At 40.1% G+C, this 21,691-nt stretch overlaps 1 protein-coding gene across 17 annotated transcripts in view; it reads left to right on the top strand.

Annotated features, from left to right (window-relative positions):
* Sp100 (SP100 nuclear antigen) overlaps window positions 1-21,691 on the top strand; it is a 98,305-nt gene that overhangs the window by 53,868 nt on the left and 22,746 nt on the right. For 4 of the 17 annotated variants that reach the window (XR_013424372.1, XM_040268131.2, XM_078018181.1 and 1 more), the window contains 8 exons: window positions 179-262; window positions 1,100-1,177; window positions 1,535-1,579; window positions 2,185-2,256; window positions 4,936-5,142; window positions 6,075-6,128; window positions 16,646-16,714; window positions 20,102-20,140. Coding sequence is in view for 16 of the 17 variants with exons in the window: in XM_040268131.2 (XP_040124065.2) it covers window positions 179-262; window positions 1,100-1,177; window positions 1,535-1,579; window positions 2,185-2,256; window positions 4,936-5,142; window positions 6,075-6,128; window positions 16,646-16,714; window positions 20,102-20,140 (648 nt within the window). In the remaining variant the exon portion in view is untranslated. Of the gene's footprint in view, window positions 1-178; window positions 263-1,099; window positions 1,178-1,534; window positions 1,580-2,184; window positions 2,257-4,935; window positions 5,143-6,074; window positions 6,129-16,645; window positions 16,715-16,772; window positions 16,809-20,101; window positions 20,141-21,691 lie in introns of all 17 variants that reach the window. The other 13 variants (XM_078018178.1, XM_078018184.1, XM_078018183.1 and 10 more) reach the window with 11 other exon arrangements.

Raw genomic sequence — 21,691 nt, forward strand, 5'->3', positions numbered from 1 at the left:
CCCCTTGCAGGGAAGTGTTTGTGTCACCGGGGATAAGTATGGCGAGTCACTAACCTACATGGCAAGTAATCAGAAAAGCAGATCACTGTGGCCTTACCTTTCTTATTAGGGAATTTTCTACTGAGTTGATTCCTTGGTCACAACAGAGGCTCCTAAAGAATTCTGTTCCTTTGTGCAGTGATCAAAAACCATGTCCACTTTGACTTGAGAGATGAAGAAGAGGCCCAAGAAGCCACTTGCTCATGGCACCAGGCTGCTCCAGGTAAAATTAGATGGCAGCTCCAGGACTACAGAATGGCAGAGTCCACAACTGTTTTCCTGATTAATTTTATTCTGAGCATTCTTCATATGCCCTGATTCTGTAGCTTCTAGGATATCTCTTTCTGCAATCTGGTCCTAATGGGAAATCAAGGTGTTAAGAAAGCATTTTAGACTGTTGTTTAACTGAAAAAAACTTGATTGACTGCTACAATGAAAACATTGCAAAAATGTGCTTATAAAATGAGTCTTTTTGACTGCATATCATTACACCTATTACTGATAAAGGGTTGAAATAATGTACTTATTCTCCACCCACCCTTTTTATTTTATAGGATATAGTAAGAAAAGTGTTCTTCTTTTCATTAATATTGTCATTTGTCTCAAGTTTATAAAGTTTTAGAGGGGAGAGAGGCATGATCCTATTCTTGGTGGTTGTCAGAGAAATAGCCAAATAGAAGATTCCCCTTCTTCAATATCCGACTTCCATGATTGTCCTGAAAGATAAGCAAAGCTAGGATGAATACAGGTGCAGACATAGAGCCAACAATAAGTCCATAAAGGACAAGTAAAAGAAGAAAGAGAATGCAGTGGAGGAAGACAGGGGCCAAGGCAAAGCAAGATGCCCAGTGACGGTGAAATTTTCTTAGCGTCAGGCTAGGTGACGGTGAGTCACATGAATTTGAAAGGCAGATCATGGAAGTCTGAGGGGAGGAATATTCTTGCCCTGGAATTTCACAGCTCTCCAAGTTGTCCCTAGTGTCCTCTCTATAGAATTCCTCTGTCTTGGTTCCCTTGGCATACACTAAGACCTCCAAGGGATATTTGCTCCTTTCTGCAGCGAGAGGACATGACTATGGCTCTTCAGAATCCAGTGAGGAGGAGATACCCTCAGCGCTCCGGATCTCAACACCAACAGGTGAGCTTGATGCCAAGGGCAAGTTCTGCCACTTGGGCTCCAAGACATCCAGGGCACAATGCAGACCCTCTATTCCTAGGTGCATTTTACTCTGAGCACACACCACAGCATGATTAGGCAGTCCAGGGAGCCCAGATTCATTGATAAATTATTTAGCTGCACACCTATGGGGAAAAAAATTATCACTTTCTAAACTCTTTGATTTTGCAGTTAGAGCTAAAAGATGTGTGTCTCTGCCCCATTTGGTAGGGAACTCTCCTCTTTAGAGAGACAGAAATAATCATTATAGCATCTTTGTGGTCCAGATCCTGTCTCAGTAGGCACTGGTCACTGGTTTTGCTTTCCTTTTCTTTCTAGATTTTGTGAGGATGTCTACTTGGAGGATACACAGTCAGAAAAGAAGTAAGAGCAATTAAAAAACTCTTGGTGTAACAAACAGTTTTCCTTGCCACAAAAGCCTCATTTGGTTTTTATATCCTTTAAAATCAAAATACAATTTTTGAGATTTTAGATGATTCACACGATACTACTATAATTAGTGAGTCAGACTAATCGGTATAACACAGAGGCCTCAAGTGTGCAGTGGCACCAGCACAAGGTCGTTCCTCACTCACTGAGATCAGGGGGTTCCCAGATGGAGTGCTCACCCGCCTCACAGGATCACGGGCCCAGCTGATGGAGGTGCTGATGTCTCTTAAAGGTTGTGTCCAGTGCCCCCAGTAAGAAACACAGGTGGAAGCTGTGCAAACAAGGGGAAAGGGTCAGAAGTGCTAGAGATGGGGACAGAAGGGGCTGCTTTCCCTGGCAAAGCTGGCCCCAGCCCCAGCCTTGGGGATGGCTCCTGGAGCAACCTTGTCCAGCGGATCAGAGGGAGCCAAAGGGTGGCCTGGTGGCAGGAATATCCCTTCCTCTTACTCAAGCTTCCCTTTGCCAGTCCTCCTTTTACAGATTGGATGGCTACTAAGGCACAGGCGAGGACTGACTCGGAACTTCCTTCCTTTCTGTAGGGCACAGCAGTGAAAGCTCTTCAGAGCTGAGTTATGGAGAGGAGCCTCAGGAAGCCCTGAGAAGTGCATCAGGTAAAGAAGATTAGACGCCGCGCCTGGGCCTGCAGGATGTCAGGACTCTGCACTAAAGGCCACTGAGTCCAGATGCCTTTTATTTTGAACAACTTGACTGACTTGCGTCCAGTTATCCTGGAAACTTCTTTTCAATACTTTAGAAAATGGAAGGAGGCAGGAAATCATTACAAACTCACGTTGAACAGCATGAGTCCTGTCAACTAAATGTATGTAAATATATTTTGCTGTCGCAGGAGAAATAAACAGCAAAGCAATGGTTATCTGTCATGCCTACTCACACAAAGTCTCTAGATTTCTAGCCCCACACTGGTCATTTGTCATTTGCAATTGTAGAAGCCTAAGAAGACAACTGGTCCTGCTGTGTAATTATAGTCAGAAATAAAAGCTTCAGATCAATCACTCTCAAAGTTTAGTATAGTTTTTGACAGATGTCCTTCACCATAGAATTGGATTATATTGTATTATTTCCATGTACTTTGACAAACAAGATCTGTTTTTATCATCACAAAAGCCTTAAGACTTGGACAGGTAAACCCTTGCTATCCCCATTTGGGACAAGAGAATAGATGTACAAAATGTGTAAGAGTAAAAAACTCAAGTAACAATAGGTACTAGCAACCATGTTGTCTTACAGTGAGTGACTACTGCATGTAATGGGCAGGAAAAAAAAGACCTGTGTTACATGATCAGAGTCTGAAAAGTTAGTATAAGGAACTTGTAATATTCACAGGGAAATGTGTCAGTAGCTGATGAAAGAAAGAAAACATTTAACAACAACAACAAATAAAAATATAATATGTAAAGTACATATTATATTTTATAATATATGGTCTATGGTATATATGTATATTATGTGTGCTGTATATGCACATACACATTTACACATTAGCATATACACACTTTCACATGTGTGTATACATAGGTTGAGATACATACATATCCATGGAGAGTAAAAAGTGAAAATCACAGATAAACAATAAGGACAGGAAAAGAGCCTGATATTTTGTATACAAAACAACTAGAAGGATCCATCCAGAAAGGATTAATAGAAAAATAAAGAGGAATAGAGATCCAGGGCAACACTGAGAAGAGACAGTGCAACATGGGAGGCCAGCAAAATCAGAGACAGAGGCTCACAGGAAGGAACAGCGGAAGGGCCTTGGGCAGGAAATAAGGAAGAGGAGAATGAGGTGTGGCCAGACAGAAGAGAGGCTGCAGCTCTGTTGGACCTGAAGTGCAGTCATGGGGTGGGTGTATTTTTTTCTCAGCTCGTCTGAATGCTAGACGTGGTTCCCTGTGACCACACTGAAGTCCGTTCCCTGGTCACACTTGTACTGGATCATTTCCTTATTTCTCTTCAGTGTCTTGGGGATCCACAGGTCTTCAAATGAATAGTGGTAGAGTCTTGATTGGAGAAGCCAATTATGATATCATCAATTATCTTTGTTTACTTGCCTACACGGGGAGGGGGGGAGCCATTCTTTTCCTCCCAAACACATGTGCACGCGCACACACACACACACACACACACACACACACACACATGCACACATACGCATGCAGACTTGTGCACAGACTCAGTGTTTCCCACAGGTCTGAGAGGACCAAGAGAGAAAGAAGAGCTGGCTCTTGGATGAAGGGAGGTGACTCTGAATGAAAACTGTTAAGAGAAAACAGTGGAAAAGGGAACCTTGGTGACCAGATGGAAAGAGACTGAATAAGTTTCAAGGTCTTCTAAGTGGATGTGGATCCCAGGATCCCAGATTGGGGAGTCTGGGGGAGAAAAGGGATGACTGGCAAGATATTTCTCAGGAGCTAACCAGAAACGTGGAAATAAAAGTTGGTGATTGATTGAAAGACCTGCAACCTAGAGATCTCATGTGCAACTGGCAAGGGAATAGGCTGGGTGATTGGTCAGTGTCAAAGGACTGGCATTTGATGAGGATAAAAGTAGTGTCTGTGAGATGAAAACGAACCTAGAAGAAGGAAATGTAGATAGGCAAAGGTTGGCATTGCAAAAACAGTTAAAAGATCTAGATAAAAAGGCGGTGGGGCCACATGAAGAAGAAGAGAGACAGAAATCATGGGATCCAGGGTGAACGTGAGGCAAAAGCAACCCGACACAAGGCGTGGTTCACAGTAGCAGTGAGTCTTCAGGGTAAGGTGTCCCCGGGGATCTAGGTGGCCCTGATTACTCGCGTTCCACCCACCCTCTGGTTTCTCTAGCCAGCCCCGTCTTCCCATGTGAGTTGAGAACGTCCTCTGTCCAAGGGTCTGAAGGCCCCAGTCCTCCCTTGGACGTCAAGACCTTCACACTCCAAACTCAGCGTTTCCAAAACTGAACACATCATCTTTTGCCCTAAAACCAGACTCTCCTCCTTCAGTGTTTTCTATCTCTAAAACACACTATTGATTAATCTCTTCTCTCAAGAAGAAATTCTTGGGGTCAGCTACAAAAGAGAGGTTTATTTTATACATATATATATTATACATATGTATGTATACACACACATATACACACCTTTATGCACTAAGGAATAACAAAAAAGATATTTCAAAGGTAAAGCCATCCTTTGATGAAGGAGTGGGAGGGAGGAGTCACCAGTGTTAGGGGAAAAGAAAACTTGGGCAGGGGAAGGAACATGGATGAAAATTACTTTACTAATCATGATTTAGGAGCAGGGCAACAAGAGACTGGAAATGAGAAGTGCTCCTGTGTCCTGTGTTCCCCAAAAGGTGTGCCAGGAGGCCAGGAAGCAACGGTGGAAAGTGACCAAGCGTCTCACCCAACAGGCAAGTCTGCTCAAGGGCATCAGGGTGGAGGTGGCTCAGAAACACCACAGCTGCTGGGCAGGACTGAGTCAGGAGAGGAAGCTGCAAAAGGTGAGAGAAAAATGGCGGTGGGGCCACATGAAGAGGAAGAGAGACAGATATCATGGGATCCAGGGTGAACAAGGTGATCAAGTTCAAGGAGAACATTGGGAGGACTCTAGCTCACCGACAGGAGGTGGGCCCCAGGCCCCAGGCTGCAGGAATCCAGAATAAGAGTTTCCATTTTCTGCAGCACTTACTGAGTACACAGTGACAAGGAACAGGCCCAGCCATGCCAGAATCCTGTTCTCTACACCTGCATGATCTGACCCTTTGGGAACTGCAGAAAGGCAAAAGAGCGTTAGATACACGTGTTTAACAGGATGAGCTCTGTTGGTTACATGTGGTTCGTGTAAAACAAACAGCAATGTCCTGTTTATTATCAATACTGAAGCATCCAATTTATATGGCTTCCATCCTTACCTGTAGAACCAAGGAAAGAGTGTGCTTCTGCTGGTAGATCTGAGAGATGGTAGAATAGCTTTGCCATAGCCTTAGGAAAGCCTAAAAGGACAAATTGCCCTGTTACCTGTTAGGAAAAAGGCCTCACATAACTATTCTTAAACTAAAAATATATAGTTCCAATGGTTGTCTTCCAACATGTTATTGATTTATATAGTGATTTTCTATTAACTCACCAATGAGATCATCTAATCTTCATAAAAAAACTTAGAATTTGAGCAGGATTACCCTTGCTATCCCTGTTTCATGGATCCCCGTTTCCTTAAACAGGCACACAGAGTGATCAAGAGCTTTCTCCGAGTGTCAGGGAACTAAAGGAAGACCTTACATCTTCCCTACCAGTCCATTCCCTTAGAATGAAGATAGAGAAATGAAGCCCATCACATCAGTATGATCTTTAATCTTCCACACACTGAATTGTCATATATTTTTAACTTTTATTTATAAACCACAGTTCTCTGACCCCCATCTTCACTTTCTAGATACCACGGATGTTGGAAACAATTCTGCTTTGGGAAAAGACAGTGGGGAAAGAAGTAAGAACAAATAAGTATTTGCTTGATTTTTATGTTACTAATGAACTATTTTTTAATGCTAAGGTTTATTATCATCATTTTTATACCTTTCATAAGACAAAAATGCCTTTGAAAGTAACAATGTATTTTTCAAAAGGTTCATATCTTCATGTTTTTATTCTGAATTTTAAATGTTTCTATTCTGAATTTTAAATGTTTCTTGTAAACATCAATGTATAGATTTGAGAATATTTCTTTGCATGTATAAATATGTTTTGAAATATTTTATTTATTTAAATAATATAATTCTACATATTCTTTCCTTCCTTGCTTTTTAAACTAAAATATCATAGCTAGATAATAAACAGATTAGTATCTTTAATTGAACTATGAAAATCATATTATAGGGCTACTTTAACATGACTTTTCCCACCTTTAGTATGGCAGGAATTCTTCAATTGCTCTTTTTTAATTTATTTTTTAAATTTGTTCTGATTAGTTATACATGACAACACAATGCATTTTGACACATCGTACACAAATGGAGCACACCTTCTCATTCCTCTGGCTATACACAATGCAGAGTCACACCATTCGTACAATCACACATGCACATGGAATAATAATGCCCATCTCATTCCACTACCCCTATACCCTCCATTCACTCCCTTCTGCCCAGTCCAAAGTTCCTTCATTCTTCCCTAGCTCTCCCACCACACACACACACACCATTATAGATCAGCATCCTCATATCAGAGGAAACCTTTGGCTGTTGGGCTTTGAGGACTGGCTTATTTCACTTAGCATGATATTCTCCAGCTCCAACCATTAACCTGAAAATACCATCATTTCATTTTTCTTTATAGCTGAGTAATATTCCATTGAGTATATATACCACATTTTCTTTATCCATTCAGATGTTGAAGGGCACTAGATTAGTTCAATAGCTTAGCAATTGTGAATTGAGCTGCTATAAATGTTGATGTGGCTGCATCATTATAGTATGCTGATTTTAAGTCCTTTGGGTATATACTGAGGTGTGGGATAACTGGGTTAAATAGTGGTTCCATTTCAAGTTTTCTGGGGAATCTCCATACTGCTTTCCAGATTGGTTGCACCAATTTGCAGTCCCACCAGCAATGTATGAGTGTACCTTTTTCCCCACATCCTCACCAACACTTATTGTTGCTTATATTTTTGATAATTGCCATTCTGACTGGAGTGAGATGAAATCCGAGTAGTTTTGATTTGCATTTCTTTAATTGCTAGAGATGTTGAACATTTTTTCATAATTTGTTAACCATTTGGATTTTTTCTTCTGTGAAGTGTCTGTTCAGTTCCTTAACCCACTTATAGAATAGGTTATTTGGGTTGTTTTTTTTTTTGGTGTTTTTTGAGTTCTTTATATATCCTGGAGGTTAATGCTCTATCTGAGGTGTGTGGGGTAAATATTTTCTCCCATTCTGTAGGCTCTCTCTTCACATTATTGATTATTACCTTTGCTGAGAAGAATCTTTTTAGTTCGAATTCATCCCATTAAATAAAAGACCCAGAATAGCCAAAGCAATCCTTAGCAAGAAAAGCAAAGCAGAAGGCTTGACAATACTAGACCTTAAACTATACTACAGAGCTATATTAACAAAAACAACATGTTATTGGCACCGAAATAGACATGTAGACCAATAATGCAGAATAGAAGACACAGAGACAAACCCACATGAATACAGTTATCTCACACTAGACAAAGGCACCAAAAACATACATTGGAGAAAAGACAGCCTCTTCAACAAATGTTTCTGGGAAAACTGGAAAGTCATATGTAGCAAAATGAAATTAAACCATATCTCTCACCTTGCACAAAACTCAACTCAAAGTGGACCAAAGACTTAGGCACTAGAACAAAGACCCTGTGCTGAATAGAAGAAAAAGTGAGACCAAATCTTTATCATGTTGACTTAGGACCTGATTTCCTTAACAAGACTTGTTTTGCTCTTGATCACTTGTTTTTCTTCTTCCCAAATCTCTTTGCTGTAGATGCAGTTTGTCTGCTTCCTCACATTGCTGAATGATCATGGATACCCTCCTATGTCATAGACACTAAATCTTTGTCGTGTGTATTGCTAATAGTTTGTACAAGTGGTTGTTTTTCTTTTAGGTTTGTTAATGGAATCCTTTATGCTAGAGGAGTTTGAGAATTTGGTAGTCAAATTTGTCATTCTTTTTCTCACTGGTTTCTGAGTTTCATATAATGTTTACAGTAGCCATTTCTACATCAAGGTTTCAAAAATATTGTTCTATATTTGTCAAACACTTGATCCTTTTTAGTCTTATCTATAATCCACATGGGATCTATGCATCTCTTTGTGTACATGTGAGCTAGGAATTTTAAAAATACTCCCTACACTATTGCATCATGAACTAAGTTGCCACTTAGACCACCAATGCCTTTCCCTATTCCTATTAGTTTTTCTTTTATGACAGAAGGCACTACAAAAGAGAAAGCGGAAGTCAGAATCATCCTGATGACTTACTGGGGGGATAAGTTTTAGAATAACTTCAAGATTCTTCCCCCCCCCACCCCTTTACAAATCCAACAGAACCTCTAATTAGAAATGCATTGACCTCATAAATGCAGGTTAATTTGGGGATAATACAGACTTTTACCCATTTATTCATTTTTACTTAATATTCTTCCAATAAGAAGTTTCTTAAATAGCTCCTGCCCTTTTAAAAAAGTTGTATATATTTTATAAATATGTGTTAGCATGAACATTTTTCCATCTATATAATAACCCAATGAATTTAAGTGAGACAAGACTCAAAATCTTAATTTAAATAGAAAATCCATAGTCATTTTATTATTTATACGTGAGGGAATCAGAAAGTCACTGACTTGATATAAAATCTTACAACATTTATGCAGTTTCAGGATCCAGATGTAACTTAAAATATTATGGTTCTAAACTATCAAGTAGCATGATGAATCAGAATTACAGCCTCCTTTGGAAATTGGTTTCATCAGAAATGTCAATAACCCTAACTTGGAAGAACATCACTAGAAACATTCTACTCTTCCAACTCTTCCAATGACAAATTTATATTAACAGAGAACAGAATGAATTGATAATAATTATAAATAGACACGTGTTCCTGTATTTTACCAGAGAATAAGACTCTTACAAAACTTCTAATTTTAACCCTTCAGATCATATCTATTAGTTTTTTTTTATTGTTGGTCGTTCAAAACATTACATCTAACTTGATATATTTCACAGTTTGATTCAAAAGGGTTATGAACTCCCATTTTTACCCCGTATACAGATTGCTGAATCACATCAGTTACATCAATTACATTTCCATTGATTTACATATTGCCATTCTAGTGTCTGATGAATTCTGCTCTCTATCCTATTCTCTACTATCCCCCCTCCCCTCCCCTCCCCTCTTCTCTCTCAACCCCCTCTACTGTAAAACACTTCTTCCACTTGTATTATTCTTTCCTAACCTCTCACTTCCTCTTGTATGTAATTTTGTATAACCCTGAGGATCACCATCTCTTTCCATGCAATTTCCCTTCTCTCTCCCTTTCCCTCCCCCCTCTCATCCCTATTAATGTTGATCTTCTTCTCCTGCTCTTCGTCCCTACTCTGTCCTTAGTTACTCCCCTTATATCAAAGAAGTCATTTGGCATTTGTTTTTTAAGGATTGGCTAGCTTCACTTAGCATAATCTGCTCTAATGCCATCCATTTCCCTCTGAATTCTATGATTTTGTCGTTTCTTAATGCAGAGTAGTACTCCATTGTGTATAAATGCCACATTTTTTTTATCCATTCATCTATTGAAGGGCATCTAGGTTGGTTCCACAATCTTGCTATCGTGAATTGTGCTGCTATGAACATCGATGTAGCAGTGTCCCTGTAGCATGCTCTTATTAGGTCTTTGGGGAATAGACCGAGAAGGGCAATAGCAGGGTCAAATGGTGGTTCCATTCCCAGCTTTCCAAGAAATCTCCATACTGCTTTCCAAATTGGCTGCACCAATTTGCAGTCCCACCAACAATGAACCAGTGTACCCTTTTCCCCACATCCTCGCCAGCACTTGTTGTTATTTGACTTCATAATGGCTGCCATTCTTACTGGAGTGAGATGATATCTTAGGGTGGTTTTGATTTGCATTTCTCTGACTGCTAGCGATGTTGAGCATTTTTTCATGTACTTATTGATTGATTATATGTCCTCCTCTGAGAAGTGTCTGTTCAGGTCCTTGGCCCATTTGTTGATTGGGTTATTTGTTGTCTTTTTGTCTAATTTTTTGAGTTCCTTGTATACTCTGGATATTAGGGCTCTATCTGAAGTGTGAGGAGTAAAGATTTGTTCCCAGGATATAGGCTCCCTATTTACCTCTCTTATTGTTTCTTTTGCTGAGAAAAAACTTTTTAGTTTGAGTAAGTCCCATTTGTTAATTCTAGTTATTAACTCTTGTGCTATGGGTGTCCTATTGAGGAATTTGGAGCCCGACCCCACGGTATGTAGATCATAGCCAACTTTTTCTTCTATCAGACGCCGTAGCCGTGTCTCTGTTTTGATATCAAGCTCCTTGATCCATTTTGAGTTAACTTTTGTGCATGGCGAGAGAAAGAGATTCAGTTTCATTTTGATGCAAATGGATTTCCAGTTTTCCCAGCACCATTTGTTGAAGATGCTATCCTTTCTCCATTGCATGCTTTTAGCCCCTTTATCAAATATAAGATAGTTGTAGTTTTGTGGATTGGTTTCTGTGTCCTCTATTCTGTACCATTGGTCCACCCGCCTGTTTTGGTACCAGTACCGTGCTGTTTTTGTTACTATTGCTCTGTAGTATAGTTTGAAGTCTGGTATCGCTATCCCACCTGATTCACACTTCCTGCTTAGCATTGTTTTTGCTATTCTGGGTCTTTTATTATTCCATATGAATTTCATGATTGTTTTATCTATTTCTACAAGAAATGCTGTTGGTATTTTGATTGGCATTGCATTGAACTTATAGAGAACTTTTGGTAATATCGCCATTTTGATGATGTTAGTTCAGCCTATCCATGAGCAGGGTATATTATTCCGTCTTCTAAGGTCTTCTTCTATATCTTTCTTTAGGGTTCTGTAGTTTTCATTGTATAAGTCTTTCACCTCTTTTGTTAGGTTGATTCCCAAGTATTTTATTTTTGGGGGGGATATTGTGAATGGAGTAGTTGTCCTCATTTCCATTTCAGAGGATTTGTTGCTGATATACAGTAATGCATTTGATTTATGCATGTTGATCTTATATCCTGCCACTTTGCTGAATTCATTTATTAGCTCTAATAGTTTCTTTGTAGACCCTTTTGGGTCTACTAGGTAAAGAATCATGTCATCTGCAAATAGTGATAATTTAAGTTATTCTTTTCCTATTTTTATGCCTTTAATTTCTTTCGTCTGTCTAATTGCTCTGCCCAGTGTTTCGAGGACTATGTTGAACAGAAATGGTGAGAGAGGGCATCCTTGTCTTGTACCAGATCTTAGAGGGAATGCCTTCAATTTTTCTCCATTCAGAATGATGCTGGCCTGTGGCTTATCATAGATTGCTTTTACAATGTTGAGGTATGATCCTGTTATCCCTAATTTTTCTAGAGTTTTGAACATAAAGGGATGCTGTACTTTGTCGAATGCTTTTTCTGCATCTATCGAGATGATCATGTGGTTCTTATTTTTAAGTCTATTGATGTGGTGAATAACATTTATTGATTTCCGTATATTGAACCAGCCTTGCATCCCAGGGATGAATCCTACTTGATCATGGTGTATAATTTTTTTGATATGTTTTTGAATCCGATTCGCCAAAATTTTATTGAGGATTTTTGCGTCTAGGTTCATTAGAGATATTGGTCTGTAGTTTTCTTTCTTTGAAGTGTCTTTGTCTGGTTTAGGGATCAGAGTGATATTGGCCTCGTAGAATGAATTTGGAAGTTCTCCCTCTTTTTCTATTTCCTGAAATAGTTTGAAAAGTATTGGTGTTAGTTCCTCTTTAAAGGTTTTGTAAAACTCTGCTGTATACCCATCCGGTCCTGGGCTTTTCTTGGTTGGTAGTCTTTTGATGGTTTCTTCTATTTCCTCTATTGTTGTTGGTCTGTTTAGGTTGTCTATATCCTCCTGACTCAATATATCTATTAGTTTTGTGGTGCAGATATTCTTTCTCCTTCTACAACTGTGTTGAGAGAATTTTCTTTCATCTCTTTCTGGAATTGTTTTTCTTTGTTACAGGGACTTAAAAACTCAATCTCTGGAAATTTGTTAGTCTTATAAGAAAAGCAAATATGTGGAGCTTAATTTTATTGGCATAAAAAAAGAAAGGCCTGAAAACAGGAACTAAGGATGTATACAGACTTTTCTACTGTGGCCTATAATTCTTGTTGCTTCAATCTGAGCCGGCTGAGACCTCTTATTTTTTTATTTTTACCTTTCCTTTTTTGTCTTCACCTAAATACAAAATGTGAGCAACTATTTCAATATTTAAATGGGAGGATGGTTATTATTTTTAATAATTTATCATATAATATTTTATAATCATGATTTTGTATTTATAGGCTAATAATCATCCCTGGCATCATTAAAATGCTTTCTACACTCTTTCTTTTTTCAAAATGCAGTTCCCTGGGCTGGGGATGTGGCTCAAGTGGTAGCATGCTCGCCTGGCATGCATGCGGCCCGGGTTCGATCCTCAGCACCACATACCAACAAACATGTTGTGTCTGCCAAAAACTAAAAAATAAATATTAAAATTCTCTCTCTCTCTCTCTCTCTCTCTCTCTCTCTCTCTCTCTTTAAAAAAAAAATGCAGTTCCCACTTACAAGACCTCGTCCTGTGGGCCTCACCACACCCCCCTTTTTATTGACCTACTTACCCACTTCTCACTCTTGACCCTTCCTCAACTGTTCTTTCCAGGCAAATCAGACCACATCTATATCAAAGATTACCGAATCTCAGTTTCCCTTCAAGCTACCTGTTTTGGGTGAGGATATACAAAATGGTCTTTGTAATTGCCCACTGTTACTGGAATAAGATAGATAATTTGGTGAAACTGCAGGAAGAGCCAACTTGGGAGGACCAGGGCACCCCCAAACAAGTGTGCAAGGCTTCAGCAGAGAGGCCAAGACTTCAAAAACCTTTACTCAAGTTTATGGTCACACTGAAGACTGGTTGGCATCTCATTGGTGACAGATGAAGTCACCATAGCTCAACCTGCAGGGCATGGCAGGCAAGTCACAGTGACCCTCACTTCCACAGATAAGGTGGTCAACTCAGAGCCTACAGTGGTTTTCCTAAGGGAATGATCTGGGCATCTTGACCAATGAAGGACAGAATCTATGAATGACTCTAACTTCCTTCAAATATCTGCTCAAAAGTTAACTTACTAGAGATTCGTCCCAAGTCCTCTATATTAAATTAGTGCACACACACACACACACACACACACCCATCCACCGCTCTCCGATCCCTTCATTCTGATTTACTTTTCATTATAGTACTCTGTCATCTTTTATGAATTTATTTATCATTATTTGTCTCCCACCAGAATGTAAACTCCTTGTAGCAAGGACTTTATGTTATCTACAACTTTATCCTCAGCTCCTAGGGTTAATTAGCTAAAAGTGCTCAATAAATAATCATTGGAGGATATATTTTCATGAATAAGTTAATTCTACCAGTGTGTGAAAGTTTAATCCAAATATATGATTGTGAAAAATACACAGTTAAAACAAACAAAAATATGATAAGATGTATCAGAAATGTCAGGAAACTACCTGTGAGAAGAGTGGTGATTCTTCACCATCATTGTCTATTTCTCTAGTGTTATCTATTTCTACGTCATCACCTGTGTTCTCTGTCATAGATATGCTGCAATCTAATGTGGGTTCTCTGCAGACTCATTGTGGGGTGAGGCTGCTTCTAGACTACATAGTCTCAGTGGGCTTCTTCCAAGGACAAATGTACAAATGGCCATAGATGAGTGACCCTGCTCGCCTCACAGGTGAGGCAGAAGGAAGGCAGCAGGTGTGGAGGTAATAGTGGAAGGGGAGAGAGACCCCTTCCCAGGATCCTGGGCCTCAGAAAGCTGTTTCTCCAGTCTAGAGGATGGAGCTGGTGTGGCTTATCTGAGGGTGGCCGGTGGTGGTCACCTGATCATGGTCTTAAAGGTCGGGGTTGTTGGCTGCCTTTTGCCTTCAAGCACCCAGCAGGCCTTGGCACCACCATGATCAGGTGGGTGATGGGGAGAACACAGCCCCTTCAAGTCATGTGGATTAAAATGCAATCTCTTCTTTTGTCTTCTGGGACCCACAATCTCTTTCTGTCTAATCGTGCCTCCCGGTCACTTGCTGGTGTGTTGATGATGGTGTTGAATGGTGGTACTCGTGGTGGCCTTCTGAACTTGCTGACATCTCCATGATGGAAAGACCTGGGTCCCTTCCCATCTCTACAGTACTCTCTCCATTCTAACCATGCTGTTCTTTCAATTTCGTGTTTATGATTGCCAATTATATTTCTCCTCCTCTTTCTTTTGAATTGCCAAATCATAAATTCAAATTCTTGCTCCAAAGAGCCACTTGGATTTTAATAAGTGTCTCTCTCAAATTTTATATGCTAAACAGACTTCATGGTTTGTACTTGCAACCCTATCACCCACACCAGTCACCCTCATCTCAGTAAATGGTATATATCTTCAGTTGCTTGAGCCAAAAAAATGTAGGGCACATACTGATTTCCGCCTTTTCCTAACCCTCCACATTCAATCCATCAAGTTTCAAAAGTATATTTCACGTTGTTCACTCTTTATCTCCCCTGCCCCTCCCCCAGTTTAAGTCCTATTGTCTTGCATGGGGTAAACCAGAGCCCTCCCCACGGGTCACCCCACTTCCCTTCTTGCCCATTTATAATTCATTCTCCACTCAACAGCCTGCCACCCAACTGCTTATACCCTTTCAATGGTTTCCAGTTGAATCAAGAGAAAAAGTCTAAATGTCTTTCTATTCCTTCAAAGCACTACATAAGCTGCCCCCATCACCTTATAAATCTTCTCTCTGTCACACGCCTGCCTCAGTTACTACTCTGGCCTTCCTTGAATACCCAAGCAATTTTCTGCCTCAAAGCCTTACCATCTCTGTTGATATAAGTGAATGCTCTTCCCTGCGCCAGAAGGCTCCTTATTCATGTTTCAGCTCAGGAATCTCCTCTTCAGAGAGATGTTTTCTTAGAAACTCCCCCAGCCTATTTCCATCTCCCTTTTACCTCTTTCCCTTAATTGATCGTGCTTTTGATGTACAAAATATACTTTCTTTGTGTTGCCTGTCTATATTATCCTCTATGATCATGCTATTCAATCTTGTTTAAGGAACCATGGCCTAATCCTGGAGCATCCCAGAGCTTTTCTGCTCTCCTACTTGACTGGGCATCTTGACCAGTCAGACCCAAGATGGACAGTGTGGAGGCCACTCTTCGCTCTTCATCTTGCAGGCTAGGCAGATGCTGTACCACTGAGCTGCTTCCCAGGCTCCTCTGACAGCCACTATTTAGAGTTCTTCAGAGGTTCCCAGCAAGATGGAGGACGAGTTGGACACCAATTGGCTTTCTTCTTCCCTTTCCCACTTCCTAGTTCCTCACTCCTGCTCCTTGGGATTGCTTCAAGAGTAAGCTTACTGAATAAGATCTGCTTTTGAGAATACTAGACTGTGACATCCTTATTTATTTTCTCACTTACATATTTAGTCCTTTTGGAGTTGCTTTCTTTTCAGTGTGACATTAGGTGGGGGTCTAATTTTTTCCCAGTATGTTAACCAATTGTCCCAGTTTATTCAAAGATATTGCAATATCATACATGGTCTGCATCAAGCCACACACACACACACACACACACACACACACACACACACACACATGGCTGGGCTGGGGTTGTAGCTCAGTGGTAGTATACATATACACAGAGACAGGTAGGTAGATAGACAGACTTGTTTCTGGGCTTTCTAGACTGATCCATTGCTCTCTCTATTCTGTAATAGTACATATCATACTCTATTAAAGTACTCTAATTGCATAATATCATAATATTCTCCCAATGGTTTTCTTTCTCAAAATTATTTAGGCTCTTATGTCCATTTTTCCCTTCGTCATGATTTTTTTATTGTTGTTATGGGGTGCTTAACTGCTGAGCCACATCCCCACCCCATTTTTGTATTTTATTTAGAGAAAGAGTTTCACTGAGTTGCTTAGCGCCTCGCTAAGCTGCCGAGGTTGGCTTTGAACTCTCAATCCTCCTGTCTCAGCCTCCAGAGCCACTGGTATTACAGGCATGTGCCATCTTTCTTCATGAATTTTAGTCATTTTGCCAACCCTTTAAAACCCTGTTTTATTTTTATCAAAATTGCATAGAATGGAGAACTGACATGTCTAAAATATTGAGTCTTCCTGCTCATGAACATGAGTGGTCTCACTATTGTTTCCTTTTCACATCCTTCATTTATATGTTCAACAGATATTTCCAAGCTGCACAACAGAGATAAAGAAATGAACAAAATCTCATCAACCTTACATCCTACTGTGGGTATGTAGAAAATACACAAATAAATATATCATATTTTATTTTTATTTTGTTTTTGCAGTTCTGAGGATCAAACCAAGAGCCTCTGGCATGCTAGGTAGGCCCTCTACCACTGAGCTATACTCCTAGCCCAATGTGTAATATTTTATATGGAACAAAGGAATAACATATAAATAATAATAGATTATATTATTATAAAGCATACAATAGTATGTAAATAATATATAAAGGAACAAAGAGTAATGCAGGTGTAGAGTGATGAAAACATGTCATTTTAGGAATGGTGGACAAGGAGAACCTCACTTACAGACCGTGTGTAAGATCTTAAGGAGGCGAGGGACTGAGCCAGGGAGGGAGGCGGGAAAACGTTCATTGCAAAGCCTAAGACAGGACTCCACATGGTCCTTTACAGAATGGCATTGGAGGTCACCAGCTGGAGAGATGGAGTAGAGCTAGGGAAGTGGTCTGTCGGGGTCCCGTAGCTCTCACAGATGGTCAGCCAGCGTGTGGTGGTGCTGAGACTCCCCGCCAAGAACACAGCGTGGTGGCCATCGCCAGCCCTTCCTGCCTTCAGTAGTGCTTCAGCTTTCTCTCCTGTGGGGGATGCAGGCCTTCTGTTTTGTCCGATGTTGCTGATGCTGTGGTAATTGCTGTCCTTCCTCCCAGTGCACCTTTTGACTGATCACTCATTACTCCTATATACGAAAGCTATTCATTTCCATACTCTGAAATTTTCTGATTTTTCTTATTATATTATTAATTGCTTCTTTGGGGGTTTCTGAGTCTATGATTATGTCATCTGGAATATTTTATATTTTTTAACCTTTCTGAGGCAGGTGTTTTAATTCAATTGCTGTCATTTCTATCACCAATTAATTATTTAAGGCTGATATTTTTCTGCGGGCATTCTATTATCAGTCTTCTATAGGTTCCTGTAAGTGGTGTCTTCAATGTTGTTATTGGCTAGCCATCCCACAATTCGCGTTTGTATTTTCTCCTTGACTCAGGAGACATTCAAGAGAAGGGGAAGAAAGGGCATGTGCTCTATTTTCTGGCTATCGAGTTCATTACACAGGGACCACGTCTGCCTTGTTAAATGTGTGACTTGGGTCTTTCATAGCCTCCTCTGTCTTGTCCAGTGATCTCTTATGAGCTAAAGAAAAAAAGTCTTCTAATAGTATATTTCTGCTTTTTATTGTGTCTCCTATGATTTCTCCTTGCTGAACACTTTTTGGCCTGTATTACACTTTCTTTGAGATTCAGTGATAAGCCCTGATTTCTTGTGGAGATATGCTCAATGCATATTTATTTTCATTGTTTTTAAATATATGTTTAAGTTAATCTCTTGTATGTAGTGAAAAGTTGGGTTTAACTTTGTAATTGGATCTAAACTTTTCTTTTTCAAATGAGTCAAGCACATTTACTTTTATGGACATCAAGATGCTTGATCTTGTTTGGTCCCATTGATTTCTACTTTGAATTCTAGGGTTTGGGGTTTTTGAAATGTCAACACTCTACATTCTGTCTCTTTGCATTTTGTGTGGGTGTGGGTGTGTACTTCAGATACCCAGGAAGGTTTGCCTTTTTGTTCCGCTGGACACCTGGCCACTGAGCTGAGACTATACCTCACTGCATTCCTTACAGTTAGCTCTGGTGACTGGATTCTGGCCCCGCCCATTTCCTAGTGTGCACTGGTGGGAGCCAAGACACTGGATATTTAAGGATTAGGTTTCTGCTCTTGTCATCACTCTTAGATTTGTCTTTTTATGATACCCTTGATCTTCTCTTTTAGACGGTACCCATTAGTCTCCCATCCAGATTTGTAAAATCAGAGTGTGTTCAGTCTCCTCACCCACTCAGTTTTAGACCATGATTATTGCCTTTCAGCTGTTAAAAAATGCTTCACAATTACTTCTGGGTTCATCCAAATAATACCCTTTGACTCCTAGTGATAAAATAAAAAACTTGCTCTACCACCCATATTTCCCTCTAGTCCACCCCACTCCTTATATTTCAGTCCTTTTGCCAACATTTTTCCAATCCTGCCTTGGTTTAGTGATTTAGGTTATTTTCTCAAAAAGAGATCAAAGGAACAACATCCCGCAGGATTCTCTTGTTTGAAATTAATTATCTGTGTTAATTATACCTGAAAAACAATTTGCTAATTATTTATAGAAATATCTTGTAGATTTTTGTTCACATTAAATGTTACTGTGGCAAATTCTGTAGCTGATAAGATCCCCTCTCTTGATCTTTTTGCCTAGGCCGCTCATTCAGTTCTTCCTGTAACTTTGAGGTGTGGTAAATTTCCTGGAATATGTCTCAGGGTTGACGGTCTTGAGTGCACGTCTCTGCTACAGGCTGAAAACACGTGTACGGGTGATACATGTGTTCTATGTGATGCTAGAACTGCACGTTTTATCTTAGCTTCAAGTATTCCTTCTATTTTTTTTTTTTCCTTCAGAAACTCCGATGATCTGTTCATGGTTTTCCACTGACTCTTTTCTCCCTACTCATTTTTCTGAATCGTTCTTAAACATCCTTGTTTCCTTTTCTGAATTCTATAATCTATGTCCTTTTTAATTTCTGAATTGTCCCATCTCCTTTGTTTTCCTCCTACAGTTTGACTTCATTGTTCTGATGGGTTTATTTCTTAATTTCTGCATGTTGTAAACAGGAAATATAACTTTGGATTTTCAAGGTATTTCTCTAAATTCCTGCAAGTGTGCTGACATTGTCTGAAATCTTGTTTTTACCTGTTTGACATTCCCCTTCTGTTGTCACCTTCTGCCTGGTATTGAGCAATTCTAAAAATTTTATTTACTGTGACTGTTAAAACCTCATGTACTGGTGGGGTTGTGCCTCAGTGGCAGAGTGCCTACCTAGCATGTGTGAGGCACTGGGTTTGATTCTCAGCTCCACATATCAAGAAATAAAACAAAGGTCCATTGACAACTAAAAAATTTTTTTTAAAAACCCTCATTTTGGGCTGGGGATGTGGCTCAAGCAGTAGCGTACTCGCCTGGCATGCGTGCAGCCTGGGTTCCATCCTCAGCACCACATACAAAGATGTTGTGTCCACTGAAAACTAAAAAATAAATAAATAAACATTAAAATTCTCTCTCTTTTAAAAAAAAACCCTCATGTAAATTTTCTTTTTAAGAAATCATTGACAATGCAAATCATTGACAATGCAAATATAGGTTTTTGTGTTAATTTTTTCTATGTGACAATAACCAAGGTGGTGTATTTCTAGCTGAGGATTTAGCCTCACAAAAACATAGTAGAATGAAGGTTTAAAAATAGAATACTTGAAAGCTCCTGATATGAAAAGCTTGTAAACCTTTGTTTATAGCTCTAAAGGATCATTTTCTCTCTTTTCTGTTGAAGGGGGAAAAAGACTTCATAAAGTAAACCATCTCCAAAAAGGTAAGGAGAACTGTTAGCCCTCACTCCTTGAGCTTGCTGTGGTCCTGATCTTTCTTCCAGATCTCACCTTTGCTGCAGCCCCTAAATCTCCTATGAACCACGATAACTGATTAACTCTTGGTTTATTTAGAATACAGGCTAAGTCATTGTAACAAGGATATCCCCAAATGCAGGCTTAAACCAAACAACGAATATCTCTTTCATTTAACAGTTCAGGGTGGTAGGAAGAATCTGCCTTCCTTGACATGTGGTTACCATTTCTGGGTCCAACAAGGCTGACCTGTGGTTGCTCTCTCTCAACCAGTGGGAATGGGAGAAATGAACGGAACAACCACCACTGGTTTCTTGGAAAGAAGTCTTCTACTCAAATCCCATCAGCCAAAACTTGGTCATTGGCCAGAGTTTGCTGCGAGTGAGGCTGAGAAATATAATCTCTTACCAGCATCCACGAGGGCAGCCATAACTCTCTTCTTATAGGAGAAAGAGAGAATGATTGTGGGTGACAAGCAGCAGCCTGCCTACTTGCCCTTCACTTTTGCATCCAAAGTCACCAGTTCCTCCAAATGAGGAAAGCATTGGTTCAAACCAAGCCTTCTCGACATTGAGACCCTTTGGCATGAGCATGAGCTGGAACCTGGGGTGTAGCACAGAATTACAAGCCAGAGATGAGCCATCCCTGATTGGGAATGGGAGGAGAGGGCAAAGTGTTAGAAGGGGGTATTGTAACTAGTTGATCCAGCCCCTGGTGGAACAAGGAGAAATAGACAGTGGGAACTCAAATCAATGAAGCCAAAGCTACAGCCCTGGAACCATATTGGTTCTAAGCCTGGGAAACAGTTATTCAAACCAAACTCAGAGCACACACCGTGCTGTGCTTGGGTGTTGGAGGAAGAAGATATAGGATGCTCCATTGTTTGCTGCACAGGCTACAATGTTTTGTTTCTATAAAATACTTCTAGTGTATTTATGTGGTAGTGGTGTCAGGGCTTCATTTTTTTTTTCTTTCCATTACTTCTAGCATCTCTATCATTTTCCTCTCCATTCCTGTCTTTACCATGTTTGTCATATCCAAATTTGTATTTACCCAGGTCTTTTTCCTTTGAGCTTCTACTGGTTCCCATGGCTGTCTTTTTGGTAGATCCTTGATGTCTCCCAGATATGGTAGATGAATGAGCCACATTCTTTTTTTAGTTCTTTAGAGACCCAATTTAGAGGAAATCTCTCAACTCAAGTTCCCTTAATGCAGAAACTAACCAGCTGTGGAGATCCACACTCCTGCTGGGCCACCACGTGATCCATCCTAGTGATCTTTCTGCACAGAGTATCTTTCAAGCATACCTAACTGAACTCCTCCTTTCCCCGGAGAAGCTCATGAAAATTGTCCTTCCTCAAAGCTCCACTGGGCCTGTGGCTCGCTCCTAGCAGGGTCTCCCTTGTACTTGTCCCAGGGTCAAGGCTGTAAATATTTCTGCTCCTCCAAATTCCTAGAGATGCAGGCCAATTCCCTTGAAGGCAAAGCCTTCTCACTTTCCTTGAGGAGAGGGGAGCTCC

This window comes from Ictidomys tridecemlineatus, chromosome 7, assembly GCF_052094955.1.
Source record: "Ictidomys tridecemlineatus isolate mIctTri1 chromosome 7, mIctTri1.hap1, whole genome shotgun sequence".
NCBI classification, from domain to species: Eukaryota; Metazoa; Chordata; class Mammalia; order Rodentia; family Sciuridae; genus Ictidomys; species Ictidomys tridecemlineatus.